Below are 17,863 nucleotides of genomic sequence, written 5' to 3' on the forward strand. Positions count from 1 at the left end.
GCGTATATATAGAGAGGAGATACTTGCGGGCGGAAATAATTATTTTGTAATAAATAAATAAAAATAAAATCTTCGAACAAGTAGGGGGAAAAAAATGAAGCCAAAGAACGATAAAAACTTAAAAGTGTCCCCTTGGACTTCGGTGGTTGGGACATGAAAAATTTTAGGATTAAAATTCGACACATTTGAGTATATTTTTAGTCATCTGTATTAATGATTATGTGTTATTTATAATTTATTTGTTTTCTTATAATATTTTTGTAGCTACAATTGTAATTACAGTTTCGTATTTAATTTATAATAATTACAGTTTCATAATTAGTAATTTGAATATTATTAAATAAGATAATTTATATTGTAGTATTAATTAAAATGTAGTTATTATAATTACCATAGTGAATATGAAAATGGTTGCTATTATAATATTATAATAATTATGATTTTACAACAGCTATAATTAGATTTGTTTTATTTATATAATTGATCCATCAATTTAGGATTTAGTATGATAGAAAATAATAATGTCAAACTGTATATTTGAGGATAGGTGAATTATTTTACCAAAAAAATGGATGGAATGAGATGTCCTTTTAATAAAATAAGAAAGATGAAGTAATTACGGTTTCATAATCATTAAATGTGAATTTAACTTGTTTATACAATTCAATTCATGATTTAATATATTGGACGATTAAAAATAATAATACCAAATACTATATTTAAGAAAATGTCATTAATTTTAACGAGGCAACAATTAGGATCAGGCACTTGATGATTAAAAAAACACTTCTTTAATTTTTGGCCTCTTTATTTATTAATTCGTCCCACAAAATAATAAATTATTAATACAATTATTCATCTAACAATATGAATTAATAACATGATAGATATAAAATAAAATTATACAACAACAACAATCAAGCCTTTTCTCACTAGATGGGATCATGACCGATCCCAAATCCAAATAAAAAAAGAAAATTATGTTAAATTACCAGCAATGTCAAATTATGACAAATATTAATCCATTAAATTATATAAAGTAAAATTATGAAAATTTAAAATCATTAAAATAATGAAAAAAAACAATTGCCCAATCAGCAACTCACGTTGGAGAATCTTAAGTGATTGGGATGAGTTGACCACAGTAGAGTCCAAAGATAACACACGGTTTATAAAAGAACTGAATATGCTTAATAAAATTTTTACTTCATTTGCTGTATAAAACTAGTGTATTGAATACATACCTACTAACTCTCTGAGACACTACACTTTTGACTTATCATACTAAACTTGCAGTTTAGTGTACTCTCAATCAACAAGCACTAGTAGTTAAGACGAAGACGCTTTACTCCAAAATTAAACGAGTGAAATCTGAACACCTGAATTATCACTCGTCACTGTTTTTAGTAGCTTTTACTTAAGTCTGACTAAAGAGTTCAAGGCCAAGCAAAGGCCTAAAATACTCCTAACCATCAAAGCTCATAATCTTTTCCAGTAAAACACCTTGCCACCAGCCGTAGCTGAAGCCAATTTTCCTTGTATCTGTGGATGTGCGGCGAGCCGGCAACCTATTGAAGTCATGTACTCGCTGAACAGGGATGTAGTAGTTCTTGAATCGGCTGAAATTATATCGACAGCTCTTTTCATGTTTCCCAAGAAGATATGAAAGTCATCCCATCCCCAAATGGCTCTGTAAAAGCAAGGATTTTTTTTATTACTATTTCAGTATTGTTCTTCACCAGATGAACAGAAAATTGAATTGTGTTAGGTGGCAATAAGATCAAATCACATACATCAGCCCCCACATGGATATGAAATCTATGAGACAGCAGTGATATGTAAGAAAATTGAACTAAGAAAACAAATAGAAACATAATTGAACAGGATTGCTCAACCACCAAAGGTTAATGGTATTTTAAGTTTGTTTGTTTGGCTAAAAATGTGTTTAAACTTGTTTATTAAAATGTTTGTTGAGCTCAATTGGAGCTCAACTATCAGAGTTATTATGCTTACAAATTAGTCAAATCATTGATCTAGTAAGTGAATTAAATGAGCTCACTAGTGTGTTTAAATTTGTTTATTTTGGATATGTTTTATATTGAGAAAACATAAACCCTAATTGGAACAGTCTAAATTCAAAGATACATGCAGGAAGAATAATCAATAAGATCATACCGTTGGAAGTGCTTGACATAGAACCAGTGATCAATATAAATGGCAAGTCAACTGAAAATACATAATCTTTTCAAAGCACAAGCAATCAAACTACTAAAGAAATTCCACCAAAATTTGTCAATATAGAAAATCAGAAAGTGTTACGGATCTCTATTTGGAATGGATCTGTAAAAATTTCTGCAGCTAGAAACAAAAAATGACTAGCGAAACATAAGGTAGCCTGAATCTGCGAGTAGAGTAGATCACAAACCTGAATGTGGATATCCATCTGCCAGTCTGATTGTCATGTTTCACCAATGATTGATCATCAAAGTTGACACCACTAGCAATTCCAACCGTATCATCACAACTGCACCAAACAGTTTTCTTTGAGCTTAAGGATACACTAGCTTTAGCATGTAACTAACCAAATATAATCTAAACAATCACAACAATCGATTAATTTAAAAGTGAATTCTTCCTAAAATTATTACTATAAAAAAGATTTAATAGCATCTTCGACACGGGGAAGACACTTTCCAGACTTTATTAAGTTAGAATTAGAACAAGAGAACACAAGGAGCAAAGTGCGTTAATAATTTACAAAGCCAACAGATAGATCAAGGAGACTTATAAGGAAACATTCACAGGTTTTTTTTTTTAGATTTTTCATTTCCCTAAAATTTTTATAGTGTTTTGTTTTCTAATTTTTTATGAATATTAGATATCTGTCTAAATATAAAGTTTATTATTCAATGGTGTCATAAAGTTAATGATGAATATTTATTTGATTTTTTATTTCAATTTCCAGATTCTGCTTTCTAGAACGAAAAACTAAAAATGAGAATTTTTGACATGAACATGGTATGATACTATTAATGTTTTCTTGTTTATTTTAGTGCAAAGAAAAGTCATTTTGATTTGTCTTACACATTTTGGTAAACTAAACTAGAAGAATCAGCAATTGCAGACTATTTATCTACATGATTGAAGCTACAGATACTAAACCAAGCATCTTAGGGAGAAAGTAAACAGACAAGTAAAACCTTGTTGTAGCGAGTCGGAGTCCACCAGGTGAAAAATATGCAGAATAAACAGCACGTCGATGTTGTACTGTCTTTAAACTATCTGGTTGGTGATTCTTCAATACTCGCAAGTCCCATATGCGAGCCATCCCATCTGTTGAACTAGTAGCCATCATGTTGGGGTTCTCAGGATTGAAATCAATTGTATTAATTCTCTTTTCATGCAAACCCCAAGTGTTTGAAGCTCTTCCTGTCCTCTCATCCCGAAGTTTCAAGTCTCCTGCACCTTCCGCAAAATAAATTGTACTAGTATTGACAGGCGACTGGCAGATGGAGTAAATAAGATAGTCACTGGAGTGGATCATATTAAAGGTCCCATCTTGAACATCCATCAACCGGATGAGTCCATCATAGCTGCAAGTGAAAATCTGCCAAAAAATAGTAACATGCAATAATTTAACATAAGATTGTTTTCCTAGCCAACATATTCAGAACTGAAAGGGGAACAAGGAGGATACAAATACATTCCTCACAATTGTTTCAAGTATGTTGCACCTGAGATAACCATCATAATGTTACAAAGAGAATGGATTATTAGGGGGAAAAAAAGATATAACATTAGATTCATTGGTAGCACACTGCTTGAGCACATGAATGAAGTAAATTTCAATAACAAAATGAAAATTTTGAAGATGAAAAAATGGGAAAAACGTAAGCTTAAATCATCAAAAACATAGATATATGAAAAGCTCTTGGATTTATGAATCATGTTTGCACTTTGAAGGCTAAGAGATGAGCAGCATGCTTGCCTTTGCGGGGGAGAAGGGATGCACTGAAATTCCGGAAACAGAGTCAGAATGGGGAACGTAAACATACACCCCATCACTATCCCCTTCCTCCATGTCCACATCCCAAAACCCTAGATTGCCTAGCTTATCTCCCGCCATGATCACCGTCCTGTCCCAAAATGGCAAGAACCGAACCGACACTATTCTCCCTCCGACAACCCTCTTCACATTCTCCTCCCTCAGCATCAAATCCCTCTTCGGATCAAACAGTCCTCCCACCTCCTTTTCTTTTGCAAGTTCCAAACTTGCTCGCTCGGACGCGCTCAGGATGGCTCCAACCAGATTTCGGTCGGACGATTCAGATCTATCCACGAACGCATCGCCGATGAGTAGCTGCTCCCTCTTGGCCGGGAAATCGCTGGGGCTTTCAGATTCGGGCTGGGTCGGTTCAGATTTGGGCTGGGTCAGTTCGGGAGGGAGGCCGCGGTGGCGAAGGGAGCGACGGACGACGACGGGATCCTGGGCGCGAGGTTTCTTGGCACTCTTCTCCGCCTTCTTCGGCTTGTTCTGGGTGGCGGGGGAGCGCTTCAGGGAGGTGGCGAGATCAGAGGCCTTGCTGCGAATCAGGAGGGAGGAAATCATCTCGTCGTTCCGGCGGATGTTCTCGAGCCGCAAGCGCTCGTAGTCCGTCATCGCTGCGGTCACCATCGGAATCGTGATCTCGATGGAGATAAATCGATGGAGATAGAAGATGTAGAGGCGGCAGGGAGAGGTTGAAGAAAAAGAGGCAGCGCGGGAAAGAATTAACAGGTTAGAGATAAATGGCGGGAGGCCAAAACGATTCGGGTCGGATCTAACAAAGAGAATCCAATTGTTTTAATTGAATAATATATACACACAATTAAGAATAAGAATTCAGGGAGAGTTTTTTCCTTCTATTAAATATCTGTTTAATCTAATTAAACACAAGATATATTATAAATTTTATAATCAAAGATTAAATATTCAAATTTATATTAATTTATCTTTATCAAAATTTAACCATATTACTTCTATTAAACTTACCTCTCAATGTAATGATAAAGTATTTATGGGACATATTATAAGATTAAAATTCGGATCCAAATAAAGGAATATTTTAGAAATCCGCCTGTATAAATTATGCTACGAACAATAAGTGAAGCACAGGAAAAGATTATTTATCTCCGAAATTAATGGGATAAAATATGAATATTTAGATTATTTAAAATAAATAATTGTTTTAAAAAAGAGATTTTTTACCACTTCTTAATTATGGAGCATAGTAGTTGATCCGGTGATAAGAATGGGGTCGTCTTATATAAGGTCATCGTCACGTGGAAGGTCATAGTTAAAATGATCAACGTTCTAAGCACTTGTCCGATCGGGCGAACCACCTTCCCGATCGGCATGAAGAGTAGCCGATTCGACACTTTGACAGCTCGACCAAATACCGAGTTTTCGAGAGTCAAAAAACTCAAGCATGGAAGGATGAGGGATGAGTGGTCGTCTCGCTCGATTAAACGGTAGACGCAGCCCCGACCAAGCAGGCAAGACTCCCTCGCTCGATAGGACAGAGCCGGACAGCAAACCATTGGCCTAGCGGATGCTCGGCCCGACCATGATATCGCCTGGACAACAGACTGGCCGGGTGGCTCTCCCGCTCGGCCCAGCCATGGTAACACCTGGACAATAGATTGGCCGAGCGACTCTCCTGCTCGGTCCAATAACGGACAAAAGGAGCAGTTGGGAATATCTTCCTAGGGATCAATGTCGCCGACAGATGTCATGGTCAGACAAAGAATTGTACGATGGAAGCTTCCACTGTCACGACAAGGATATGCTCGGGCTATTAAGGTATGACGTCAGACACGCTTTTCAGACACCTCCTTTTCATGTATGCTCTGAGAAACGTGCATGCCTTGGGAAGCGTGCACACACCTCTCGGAGCCCTATATAAGGAACTCCAGACTTCGACGGAGGTAAGTTCACTCCTATAGGTATAGCAGAGTCGGCCCTGGGCCAGGGCTACCAGGGCCCTGCCCAGGGCCCAAAATCTTAAGGGGCCCAAAAAAATATATTGTATATATATATAATAAGTTTTTTTTTTTGGCCCTTTACTCTTCCTCCCTCACCGAAGAAAGCAACCTCGCGATTCTACTCACCATCGCCAAAACCCTCCCTCGCCGCACCTTCCCTCATCGCTCCCTCCTTCGTTGCCGAAACCCTTCCTTCCTTGCAGACTCGCAGTCGCCGCACCCTCCCTCGCCGCCGCCGCACCTTCTCTCCCTCGCCGCCGCCGCCGCACCTTCCCTCCCTCGCTGCCGTCGCCGCACCTTCCCTCCCTCGTCGCCGAAACAACGAAACCCTCCCTGGCACAGGGACGGATTTGCCTCTCTCAGAGGCACCCTCCATCGGTGAGACGAACAATCTCTAGCTCTCTCTTCTGTTGTTGTTTTCCCCACTGTGCCGGTGCCCTAGGTTTTGTTTTCCTTCTCAAAGGTGTAAGGTGTGTTTTATTCATTCAAATTTCTTTATAATGCATTGGACAGAAAAATGAAACCCCCTACGGTTGCTTCTCCCCTCCCTGCCCCTATATCGTTGTTTGCACTTTGAGGAGCAACTCAACCCTCATTGATTGATGCTTGCTTTGTGCTCATTTGTCCCTCTGTTCCATATTCTTTGTGGCCTTTTGTAGATCCTGAACTAGTTTCAAGCCCTGCCCTCTCTCGCATCGTGCTTTTCATTTTCTTATTAATCATGTTTTATTTCGGTATAAATTTAAAATTTCTGCTCCATGCATTTTTAGGTCTTAATCGGCCTAATCATGTTTTATTTCTGCATAAATTAGTAATTTTCTTATTAGACTGATAACTTGGGTTATATGAGGATGAGTATTATTTGTTTCTTGATGTTTGAGTGTTGTCTCGTAGCCATCATATTCATGTTTAGCTTTATCTTTGCAAAATGCTCCAAAAGTGTTAATTGATAAAAGATATTTCTGGAGTGATATGCAAATCCAGAACATGTCTATATTGGAGTAAAATGTTATAAATTTCAAAATACGAGCAGTGCTCATATTCATAAATTAGAGTAATATTTCTAAACATGCTTATATTATTGTGAGGTAGTTGATAGTTTCATCATTAAAAAATGTCAATTTTCTAAACATGACAATTTAATTATATCCTCTACATTCACTCTCATGTTTCTTCTGATTTAGTAAAGAAGAAGCAAAGAAGAAGGTTTTCAATGTCTATGTGAGCGATTCTTTAGATTTGGATGTGAAATTGACAACGAGACATCCAACAAGTTGGAATATTTGTGTTAATTATGAGGAACTAACATTTTCTTTAAATTTTTTTCTTTATTTAAAGAGAAAAATTAGTGTTGTTCTATTTCTCTAATGTTTAAATTTTTATAAAATTCATTTATATCGAGTTTTCATTTATTTAGGAAAAAAAGATTTAATTCTTAACAACTCTATTGAATATATTGTTTAAGATACTCAAACTCAAAGTGAATATATCTGTGATAGGTTTTTCTAGTGTTTTCTTTGTTCTTCTAGATTCCTATGCTGATGTTGAAAATAAAGATTATGGAGGTAAATTAATTAGGCTACACTTCTTTATTATTTCTCAATTTGGTGTCAAAATTTTATGTTAAATTACTATACTTATCTTTTCGCATTCTTGAGTTAAAATTTTCTCTATTGTCAGTATTTTTTTTTAAGAATTCTAAGTGATTGTTCTTTCAAAACACTTTTTGCATTTTGAATGAAATTAATTACAAATAGAATTGTTATTCTTGGATAATTTAATAGTACAGGAATGGAAAAAGAATTTATATATATAGTTTTGGAATTGATGTTTGATTTTTATTTCTAAGTTAGAATTACATAAATTTATACATAAATAAAAATAATAGTCATCATAAGATAAAAAATCTTTGTACAACTAAAAGTTTACTTATTCTATTTTTAGAAATAAAATGTTGTGAATTGTAACATGTAAATAGTTTCCTTCCTACTAAGGGCATGTTCTCTATGAACTTGTAACATATGATTTCACTGCTGTTTGTGATGATACTGTTCCTTCAATTGTTTTTCCAATAAGAAATCTAAAATCCACAATAAGCAATAAAAGAATAGAAGTTGGATGATCATTTCATTAATGAAAAGATGAAGAAATTGTGTTGAAAATCTTAAAAATGTAGAATAGATTGCAGCCGTGCAGTATAGCTTAGCTACCTACCATTTGCTCATCCTAAACATGAAATAGAATTAGCAGAGTATTGTTAGTGATTTGGTGCTTCATTAGCCCAAACTCGACTATTTACATTTTGTTTTCGTGGCCGATGAAAATTAGGATGGTGAGTAACAATCAGGTAAGGGGACGTTGAGGTCTGGTAATGAAACGGAAGCTTTGTGCCGGGGTGGTGGGGAAGAAGGAACTGCAATCTTTGGAAGCTCTGCTCGCAACTGCAAATAGTGAAAGTAATGCTTCAGTTGATTTCTTAATGTATAATTATAAAAGTGAGTGAGAATTGTAGAAATAAGCTTAGTTCAAGATCACTATTATCAAGGGCATCAAAACGCTCATTGAGTACTTCAAAGTACTATCATGGTAAAATGAAAAGCCAATCCATTATGCACACAGGAAAAAAAAACTGTTGTATCCCTATAAAAGAAGAAATAGACCTAAAAGAATAGGGTGGTTTTTGATGATCATATTATGTTTCTTGAATATTATGTTTCTTGAATATTATGAGAAGATAACAAATTTCAATTATTGTTAATATGTTTTGGTATGTAAGAGATAGGGTCCGGTCTCATAATATCATCCATGGTGGCAAAAGATGAATATGCTTGTTCCCGCCAATCCGTCCCAGGGCCAAAATGAAGGAGGTAATAACACTTCATGCGCTAGCCACTAGACCGTCCCGAGAGGATCAGATAATATCATCCATGGATCGATTTAGCTTACCTAAAGTAAGATGCTAGGTATTGCCATCAACATAATGTGATTTTCTACTGAAAAAATATTATGCTGAAGTCAAAGCAGAAGGGCCCTACTAATGAAAGACAAATCTAGGTCAATCGAAAACTACTCAATCAAGGTCCCCTCTCCCCTATTGTACCAAAACACTTTTCTTTGGTCAAGCTATACTATTAAATAACTTGATAAATAATATTTTGTATCATAATTACATCAAAAAGATGAGAATAAATTATCAAAAATGAAAATATGGCAAACTTTCACATAATCAAACTGTTTCACTTAACAGCTTGGCAAATATCATTTCTTTTACCAAATAAAAAACTTGAAAGGGGGCATAGATTGTGTATTTCTGAAGACAGGAGGTCTGAATTTTGCTAAGAAGCTATACATAAACAACTAGCATCTTGTACTTTGGTTTTGGAAGTAGTATGGAATCGAGGGGGCCCAGGATAGTGATTCCCTTTGAGAAAAAAAACAAGACTTCCTCACTGTTTTTCTTCAGATGTTTGTGGGGTAAGATTCTTTGGAACAATGTTAATTTGACCCCAAGAGTTCAATTTTCAGTTTAATTTCTGAATTTTAGCTATTATCCAAACTACGGTTTCAATAAGTAGCTCGCATAAATAAGTCTTAATAAATAATGCCATGCAGGGAGAAGAGAGGGGCACCTGCTTCAGTTTGTGATTATGGGCGCGCAATTCGTCGGCGGTCCTTCGCGCGTCTTCTATCTCCTGCTTCGCAATCACATCCGTGAATCACATGGTGCAAATAAGTGGCGAAGAATTAAGCAGTCAAAATTGACTGCGTTCGAACAATTGAAATAAAAAAGATGGAGAACAAAAAAATCAACCTTGCGAAGTTTCGCCCTTTCTTCGAGCAGCGTCCGTTCCACCGCTTGCAGCTCCAGCTTCGTCTGCTCACCAAACCCAATGCACAAAATAACTCACTCGCCGAGCTAAGAACACGCTTAATATCGAATTCTAAATGTCTTATGACTGAAGGCAACAGAAACAGGCCCACATTTGGGGATTCCGTGACATTAAAAAAAATCGTCTTTTTTTCTGTCAGAGGAAAGAGAATATACCATCTTCCTCGCCGCTGGCCGTCTGATGCGGGCGGAGGCCGGGATCGACGGAGCAGCCACAACCTGAGAGAAAAGAGGAGCGTCAGAGTTGTTGAAGTCGACAGCCAGCGCCATGGCCGAAGGGGATCCAATGCGATCCGATGCACTCGTAATTATTATTACTTGCAAGATAAGGCAGCAAAGAAAGCGAGCCCACTACTCCTCCCATCCAAGTTGGCAGCGGGGTTGCAGATTAAAATCGCAATAAATGAAACACGATTCTTCAAAAACAACAAAATCAATTTTTTTTTGGTGGAAAAAATCTAAAATAAATGTATAGAACTGGTGGAATCTGTAACCACCCATGATGCGCAGCATGCGCCAGCCACACCGCACGCGACACCGCCATCGAAATAAATTAATCCACGTTTTTTGCTACGACTACGGCACCGAAAAATTCGCCTTCGACGATTACCATAGCACAGTATGTTATTCGGATCCACTGCTTCATCCAATGGAAATGCAGGTACGTGATGCAATGACAAAAAAGAATATCGCATCAGAAAAACATAGAAAGGTCACGAGTGGAATGAATCAACCTTTTTTTTATAATAGGAAAAACTTAAAAATCGATCTAAAAGTTTACGATGAGTTTCCTGAAAACCTCGAAATTCGATATGAAATTTCGTTCGAATTAGTCTATATTCCAAAATGTTTCACCAAGTTGGGGGAAAATGCTACAAATTTTTTTTTTTGGTTATCGATAGAGTTATTTGCACAGTGCGATAAGGGGCATTTTCGTCATATGAAACAAGGGACGAGAAAAGGGAGCGGTTGTGATGGGGAAGCAGCGCTCACCTCGATGCGGCAGGCTTCGGCGGTGGCAAGGGAGGGAGATCTTGACACCACCTCGGGCTTCTCGTTGGAGCTCGCCGACGCGCTGCGACACAGATCGAGAGGCGACTGCGGGCTCGGCCTCCTCTTCATCACCGCCGGCTCTTCCTCGAGCGGCGCCTCCGCGATTCGAGGGAGCCGCATCACCCTCGACCTCTTGATTCGCTTCCCCCACTCCAGCACCTTCTCGGCTTCGGAGGTGCTCGGATCCGCGTCTTCGTCGGCCTCCGCCTCCAGCTCGGGGCGGCGCCGGCGAAAACTCAGGAGAACCTCAGCGGGGAGATGGGGGTTCACAAGGGCTTTGTGGACCCAATCGCCGGGGTCGTCGAAGGACGAAGTGGTGGCGGCGCTGACCGAGGCGGCCATGTTGGCGTGGGAGGTTGGAGCAGGGATGAGGACCGTGAGAGAGGCAGATCAATTGGCGTGCGCTTATCGGGGGAAGCGTATATATAGAGAGGAGATACTTGCGGGCGGAAATAATTATTTTGTAATAAATAAATAAAAATAAAATCTTCGAACAAGTAGGGGGAAAAAAATGAAGCCAAAGAACGATAAAAACTTAAAAGTGTCCCCTTGGACTTCGGTGGTTGGGACATGAAAAATTTTAGGATTAAAATTCGACACATTTGAGTATATTTTTAGTCATCTGTATTAATGATTATGTGTTATTTATAATTTATTTGTTTTCTTATAATATTTTTGTAGCTACAATTGTAATTACAGTTTCGTATTTAATTTATAATAATTACAGTTTCATAATTAGTAATTTGAATATTATTAAATAAGATAATTTATATTGTAGTATTAATTAAAATGTAGTTATTATAATTACCATAGTGAATATGAAAATGGTTGCTATTATAATATTATAATAATTATGATTTTACAACAGCTATAATTAGATTTGTTTTATTTATATAATTGATCCATCAATTTAGGATTTAGTATGATAGAAAATAATAATGTCAAACTGTATATTTGAGGATAGGTGAATTATTTTACCAAAAAAATGGATGGAATGAGATGTCCTTTTAATAAAATAAGAAAGATGAAGTAATTACGGTTTCATAATCATTAAATGTGAATTTAACTTGTTTATACAATTCAATTCATGATTTAATATATTGGACGATTAAAAATAATAATACCAAATACTATATTTAAGAAAATGTCATTAATTTTAACGAGGCAACAATTAGGATCAGGCACTTGATGATTAAAAAAACACTTCTTTAATTTTTGGCCTCTTTATTTATTAATTCGTCCCACAAAATAATAAATTATTAATACAATTATTCATCTAACAATATGAATTAATAACATGATAGATATAAAATAAAATTATACAACAATGTCAAATTATGACAAATATTAATCCATTAAATTATATAAAGTAAAATTATGAAAATTTAAAATCATTAAAATAATGAAAAAAAACAATTGCCCAATCAGCAACTCACGTTGGAGAATCTTAAGTGATTGGGATGAGTTGACCACAGTAGAGTCCAAAGATAACACACGGTTTATAAAAGAACTGAATATGCTTAATAAAATTTTTACTTCATTTGCTGTATAAAACTAGTGTATTGAATACATACCTACTAACTCTCTGAGACACTACACTTTTGACTTATCATACTAAACTTGCAGTTTAGTGTACTCTCAATCAACAAGCACTAGTAGTTAAGACGAAGACGCTTTACTCCAAAATTAAACGAGTGAAATCTGAACACCTGAATTATCACTCGTCACTGTTTTTAGTAGCTTTTACTTAAGTCTGACTAAAGAGTTCAAGGCCAAGCAAAGGCCTAAAATACTCCTAACCATCAAAGCTCATAATCTTTTCCAGTAAAACACCTTGCCACCAGCCGTAGCTGAAGCCAATTTTCCTTGTATCTGTGGATGTGCGGCGAGCCGGCAACCTATTGAAGTCATGTACTCGCTGAACAGGGATGTAGTAGTTCTTGAATCGGCTGAAATTATATCGACAGCTCTTTTCATGTTTCCCAAGAAGATATGAAAGTCATCCCATCCCCAAATGGCTCTGTAAAAGCAAGGATTTTTTTTATTACTATTTCAGTATTGTTCTTCACCAGATGAACAGAAAATTGAATTGTGTTAGGTGGCAATAAGATCAAATCACATACATCAGCCCCCACATGGATATGAAATCTATGAGACAGCAGTGATATGTAAGAAAATTGAACTAAGAAAACAAATAGAAACATAATTGAACAGGATTGCTCAACCACCAAAGGTTAATGGTATTTTAAGTTTGTTTGTTTGGCTAAAAAATGTGTTTAAACTTGTTTATTAAAATGTTTGTTGAGCTCAATTGGAGCTCAACTATCAGAGTTATTATGCTTACAAATTAGTCAAATCATTGATCTAGTAAGTGAATTAAATGAGCTCACTAGTGTGTTTAAATTTGTTTATTTTGGATATGTTTTATATTGAGAAAACATAAACCCTAATTGGAACAGTCTAAATTCAAAGATACATGCAGGAAGAATAATCAATAAGATCATACCGTTGGAAGTGCTTGACATAGAACCAGTGATCAATATAAATGGCAAGTCAACTGAAAATACATAATCTTTTCAAAGCACAAGCAATCAAACTACTAAAGAAATTCCACCAAAATTTGTCAATATAGAAAATCAGAAAGTGTTACGGATCTCTATTTGGAATGGATCTGTAAAAATTTCTGCAGCTAGAAACAAAAAATGACTAGCGAAACATAAGGTAGCCTGAATCTGCGAGTAGAGTAGATCACAAACCTGAATGTGGATATCCATCTGCCAGTCTGATTGTCATGTTTCACCAATGATTGATCATCAAAGTTGACACCACTAGCAATTCCAACCGTATCATCACAACTGCACCAAACAGTTTTCTTTGAGCTTAAGGATACACTAGCTTTAGCATGTAACTAACCAAATATAATCTAAACAATCACAACAATCGATTAATTTAAAAGTGAATTCTTCCTAAAATTATTACTATAAAAAAGATTTAATAGCATCTTCGACACGGGGAAGACACTTTCCAGACTTTATTAAGTTAGAATTAGAACAAGAGAACACAAGGAGCAAAGTGCGTTAATAATTTACAAAGCCAACAGATAGATCAAGGAGACTTATAAGGAAACATTCACAGGTTTTTTTTTTTAGATTTTTCATTTCCCTAAAATTTTTATAGTGTTTTGTTTTCTAATTTTTTATGAATATTAGATATCTGTCTAAATATAAAGTTTATTATTCAATGGTGTCATAAAGTTAATGATGAATATTTATTTGATTTTTTATTTCAATTTCCAGATTCTGCTTTCTAGAACGAAAAACTAAAAATGAGAATTTTTGACATGAACATGGTATGATACTATTAATGTTTTCTTGTTTATTTTAGTGCAAAGAAAAGTCATTTTGATTTGTCTTACACATTTTGGTAAACTAAACTAGAAGAATCAGCAATTGCAGACTATTTATCTACATGATTGAAGCTACAGATACTAAACCAAGCATCTTAGGGAGAAAGTAAACAGACAAGTAAAACCTTGTTGTAGCGAGTCGGAGTCCACCAGGTGAAAAATATGCAGAATAAACAGCACGTCGATGTTGTACTGTCTTTAAACTATCTGGTTGGTGATTCTTCAATACTCGCAAGTCCCATATGCGAGCCATCCCATCTGTTGAACTAGTAGCCATCATGTTGGGGTTCTCAGGATTGAAATCAATTGTATTAATTCTCTTTTCATGCAAACCCCAAGTGTTTGAAGCTCTTCCTGTCCTCTCATCCCGAAGTTTCAAGTCTCCTGCACCTTCCGCAAAATAAATTGTACTAGTATTGACAGGCGACTGGCAGATGGAGTAAATAAGATAGTCACTGGAGTGGATCATATTAAAGGTCCCATCTTGAACATCCATCAACCGGATGAGTCCATCATAGCTGCAAGTGAAAATCTGCCAAAAAATAGTAACATGCAATAATTTAACATAAGATTGTTTTCCTAGCCAACATATTCAGAACTGAAAGGGGAACAAGGAGGATACAAATACATTCCTCACAATTGTTTCAAGTATGTTGCACCTGAGATAACCATCATAATGTTACAAAGAGAATGGATTATTAGGGGGAAAAAAAGATATAACATTAGATTCATTGGTAGCACACTGCTTGAGCACATGAATGAAGTAAATTTCAATAACAAAATGAAAATTTTGAAGATGAAAAAATGGGGAAAACGTAAGCTTAAATCATCAAAAACATAGATATATGAAAAGCTCTTGGATTTATGAATCATGTTTGCACTTTGAAGGCTAAGAGATGAGCAGCATGCTTGCCTTTGCGGGGGAGAAGGGATGCACTGAAATTCCGGAAACAGAGTCAGAATGGGGAACGTAAACATACACCCCATCACTATCCCCTTCCTCCATGTCCACATCCCAAAACCCTAGATTGCCTAGCTTATCTCCCGCCATGATCACCGTCCTGTCCCAAAATGGCAAGAACCGAACCGACACTATTCTCCCTCCGACAACCCTCTTCACATTCTCCTCCCTCAGCATCAAATCCCTCTTCGGATCAAACAGTCCTCCCACCTCCTTTTCTTTTGCAAGTTCCAAACTTGCTCGCTCGGACGCGCTCAGGATGGCTCCAACCAGATTTCGGTCGGACGATTCAGATCTATCCACGAACGCATCGCCGATGAGTAGCTGCTCCCTCTTGGCCGGGAAATCGCTGGGGCTTTCAGATTCGGGCTGGGTCGGTTCAGATTTGGGCTGGGTCAGTTCGGGAGGGAGGCCGCGGTGGCGAAGGGAGCGACGGACGACGACGGGATCCTGGGCGCGAGGTTTCTTGGCACTCTTCTCCGCCTTCTTCGGCTTGTTCTGGGTGGCGGGGGAGCGCTTCAGGGAGGTGGCGAGATCAGAGGCCTTGCTGCGAATCAGGAGGGAGGAAATCATCTCGTCGTTCCGGCGGATGTTCTCGAGCCGCAAGCGCTCGTAGTCCGTCATCGCTGCGGTCACCATCGGAATCGTGATCTCGATGGAGATAAATCGATGGAGATAGAAGATGTAGAGGCGGCAGGGAGAGGTTGAAGAAAAAGAGGCAGCGCGGGAAAGAATTAACAGGTTAGAGATAAATGGCGGGAGGCCAAAACGATTCGGGTCGGATCTAACAAAGAGAATCCAATTGTTTTAATTGAATAATATATACACACAATTAAGAATAAGAATTCAGGGAGAGTTTTTTCCTTCTATTAAATATCTGTTTAATCTAATTAAACACAAGATATATTATAAATTTTATAATCAAAGATTAAATATTCAAATTTATATTAATTTATCTTTATCAAAATTTAACCATATTACTTCTATTAAACTTACCTCTCAATGTAATGATAAAGTATTTATGGGACATATTATAAGATTAAAATTCGGATCCAAATAAAGGAATATTTTAGAAATCCGCCTGTATAAATTATGCTACGAACAATAAGTGAAGCACAGGAAAAGATTATTTATCTCCGAAATTAATGGGATAAAATATGAATATTTAGATTATTTAAAATAAATAATTGTTTTAAAAAAGAGATTTTTTACCACTTCTTAATTATGGAGCATAGTAGTTGATCCGGTGATAAGAATGGGGTCGTCTTATATAAGGTCATCGTCACGTGGAAGGTCATAGTTAAAATGATCAACGTTCTAAGCACTTGTCCGATCGGGCGAACCACCTTCCCGATCGGCATGAAGAGTAGCCGATTCGACACTTTGACAGCTCGACCAAATACCGAGTTTTCGAGAGTCAAAAAACTCAAGCATGGAAGGATGAGGGATGAGTGGTCGTCTCGCTCGATTAAACGGTAGACGCAGCCCCGACCAAGCAGGCAAGACTCCCTCGCTCGATAGGACAGAGCCGGACAGCAAACCATTGGCCTAGCGGATGCTCGGCCCGACCATGATATCGCCTGGACAACAGACTGGCCGGGTGGCTCTCCCGCTCGGCCCAGCCATGGTAACACCTGGACAATAGATTGGCCGAGCGACTCTCCTGCTCGGTCCAATAACGGACAAAAGGAGCAGTTGGGAATATCTTCCTAGGGATCAATGTCGCCGACAGATGTCATGGTCAGACAAAGAATTGTACGATGGAAGCTTCCACTGTCACGACAAGGATATGCTCGGGCTATTAAGGTATGACGTCAGACACGCTTTTCAGACACCTCCTTTTCATGTATGCTCTGAGAAACGTGCATGCCTTGGGAAGCGTGCACACACCTCTCGGAGCCCTATATAAGGAACTCCAGACTTCGACGGAGGTAAGTTCACTCCTATAGGTATAGCAGAGTCGGCCCTGGGCCAGGGCTACCAGGGCCCTGCCCAGGGCCCCCCCCTGCGCTCCCTTCGGTTGCTTCTCCCTCCCTGCCCCTATATCGTTGTTTGCACTTTGAGGAGCAACTCACCCTCATTGATTGATGCTTGCTTTGTGCTCATTTGTGTCCCTCTGTTCCATATTCTTTGTGGCCTTTTGTAGATCCTGAACTAGTTTCAAGCCCCGCCCTCTCTCGCATCGTGCTTTTCATTTTCTTATTAATCATGTTTTATTTCGGTATAAATTTAAAATTTCTGCTCCATGCATTTTTAGGTCTTAATCGGCCTAATCATGTTTTATTTCTGCATAAATTAGTAATTTTCTTATTAGACTGATAACTTGGGTTATATGAGGATGAGTATTATTTGTTTCTTGATGTTTGAGTGTTGTCTCGTAGCCATCATATTCATGTTTAGCTTTATCTTTGCAAAATGCTCCAAAAGTGTTAATTGATAAAAGATATTTCTGGAGTGATATGCAAATCCAGAACATGTCTATATTGGAGTAAAATGTTATAAATTTCAAAATACGAGCAGTGCTCATATT

At 37.3% G+C, this 17,863-nt stretch overlaps 3 protein-coding genes across 3 annotated transcripts; all 3 read right to left on the minus strand.

The window, feature by feature from the left end:
- Positions 1-1,187: 1,187 nt before the first annotated feature.
- LOC122040152 (DNA damage-binding protein cmr1-like) lies at positions 1,188-4,755 on the minus strand. Its single transcript, XM_042599495.1, has 4 exons — positions 3,989-4,755; positions 3,201-3,607; positions 2,426-2,524; positions 1,188-1,690 (listed from the first exon to the last, which is right to left on the minus strand). The coding sequence occupies exons 1-4, from the start codon at positions 4,673-4,675 to the stop codon at positions 1,480-1,482; spliced, it is 1,404 nt and encodes a 467-aa protein (XP_042455429.1). The 5' UTR covers positions 4,676-4,755; the 3' UTR covers positions 1,188-1,479.
- A 3,369-nt stretch (positions 4,756-8,124) lies between these two features.
- Positions 8,125-11,308, minus strand: LOC122042710. Its single transcript, XM_042602992.1, has 5 exons — positions 10,907-11,308; positions 10,070-10,132; positions 9,836-9,898; positions 9,654-9,716; positions 8,125-8,465 (listed from the first exon to the last, which is right to left on the minus strand). Exons 1-5 carry the CDS (start codon positions 11,306-11,308, stop codon positions 8,349-8,351), a joined length of 708 nt encoding a protein of 235 aa, XP_042458926.1. The 3' UTR covers positions 8,125-8,348.
- Positions 11,309-12,483: 1,175 nt separating this feature from the next.
- Positions 12,484-16,052, minus strand: LOC122040153 (DNA damage-binding protein cmr1-like). Its single transcript, XM_042599496.1, has 4 exons — positions 15,286-16,052; positions 14,498-14,904; positions 13,723-13,821; positions 12,484-12,986 (listed from the first exon to the last, which is right to left on the minus strand). Exons 1-4 carry the CDS (start codon positions 15,970-15,972, stop codon positions 12,776-12,778), a joined length of 1,404 nt encoding a protein of 467 aa, XP_042455430.1. The 5' UTR covers positions 15,973-16,052; the 3' UTR covers positions 12,484-12,775.
- Positions 16,053-17,863: the final 1,811 nt, after the last annotated feature.

Source organism: Zingiber officinale, chromosome 2A (genome assembly GCF_018446385.1).
Source record: "Zingiber officinale cultivar Zhangliang chromosome 2A, Zo_v1.1, whole genome shotgun sequence".
Classification (NCBI taxonomy): domain Eukaryota; kingdom Viridiplantae; phylum Streptophyta; class Magnoliopsida; order Zingiberales; family Zingiberaceae; genus Zingiber; species Zingiber officinale.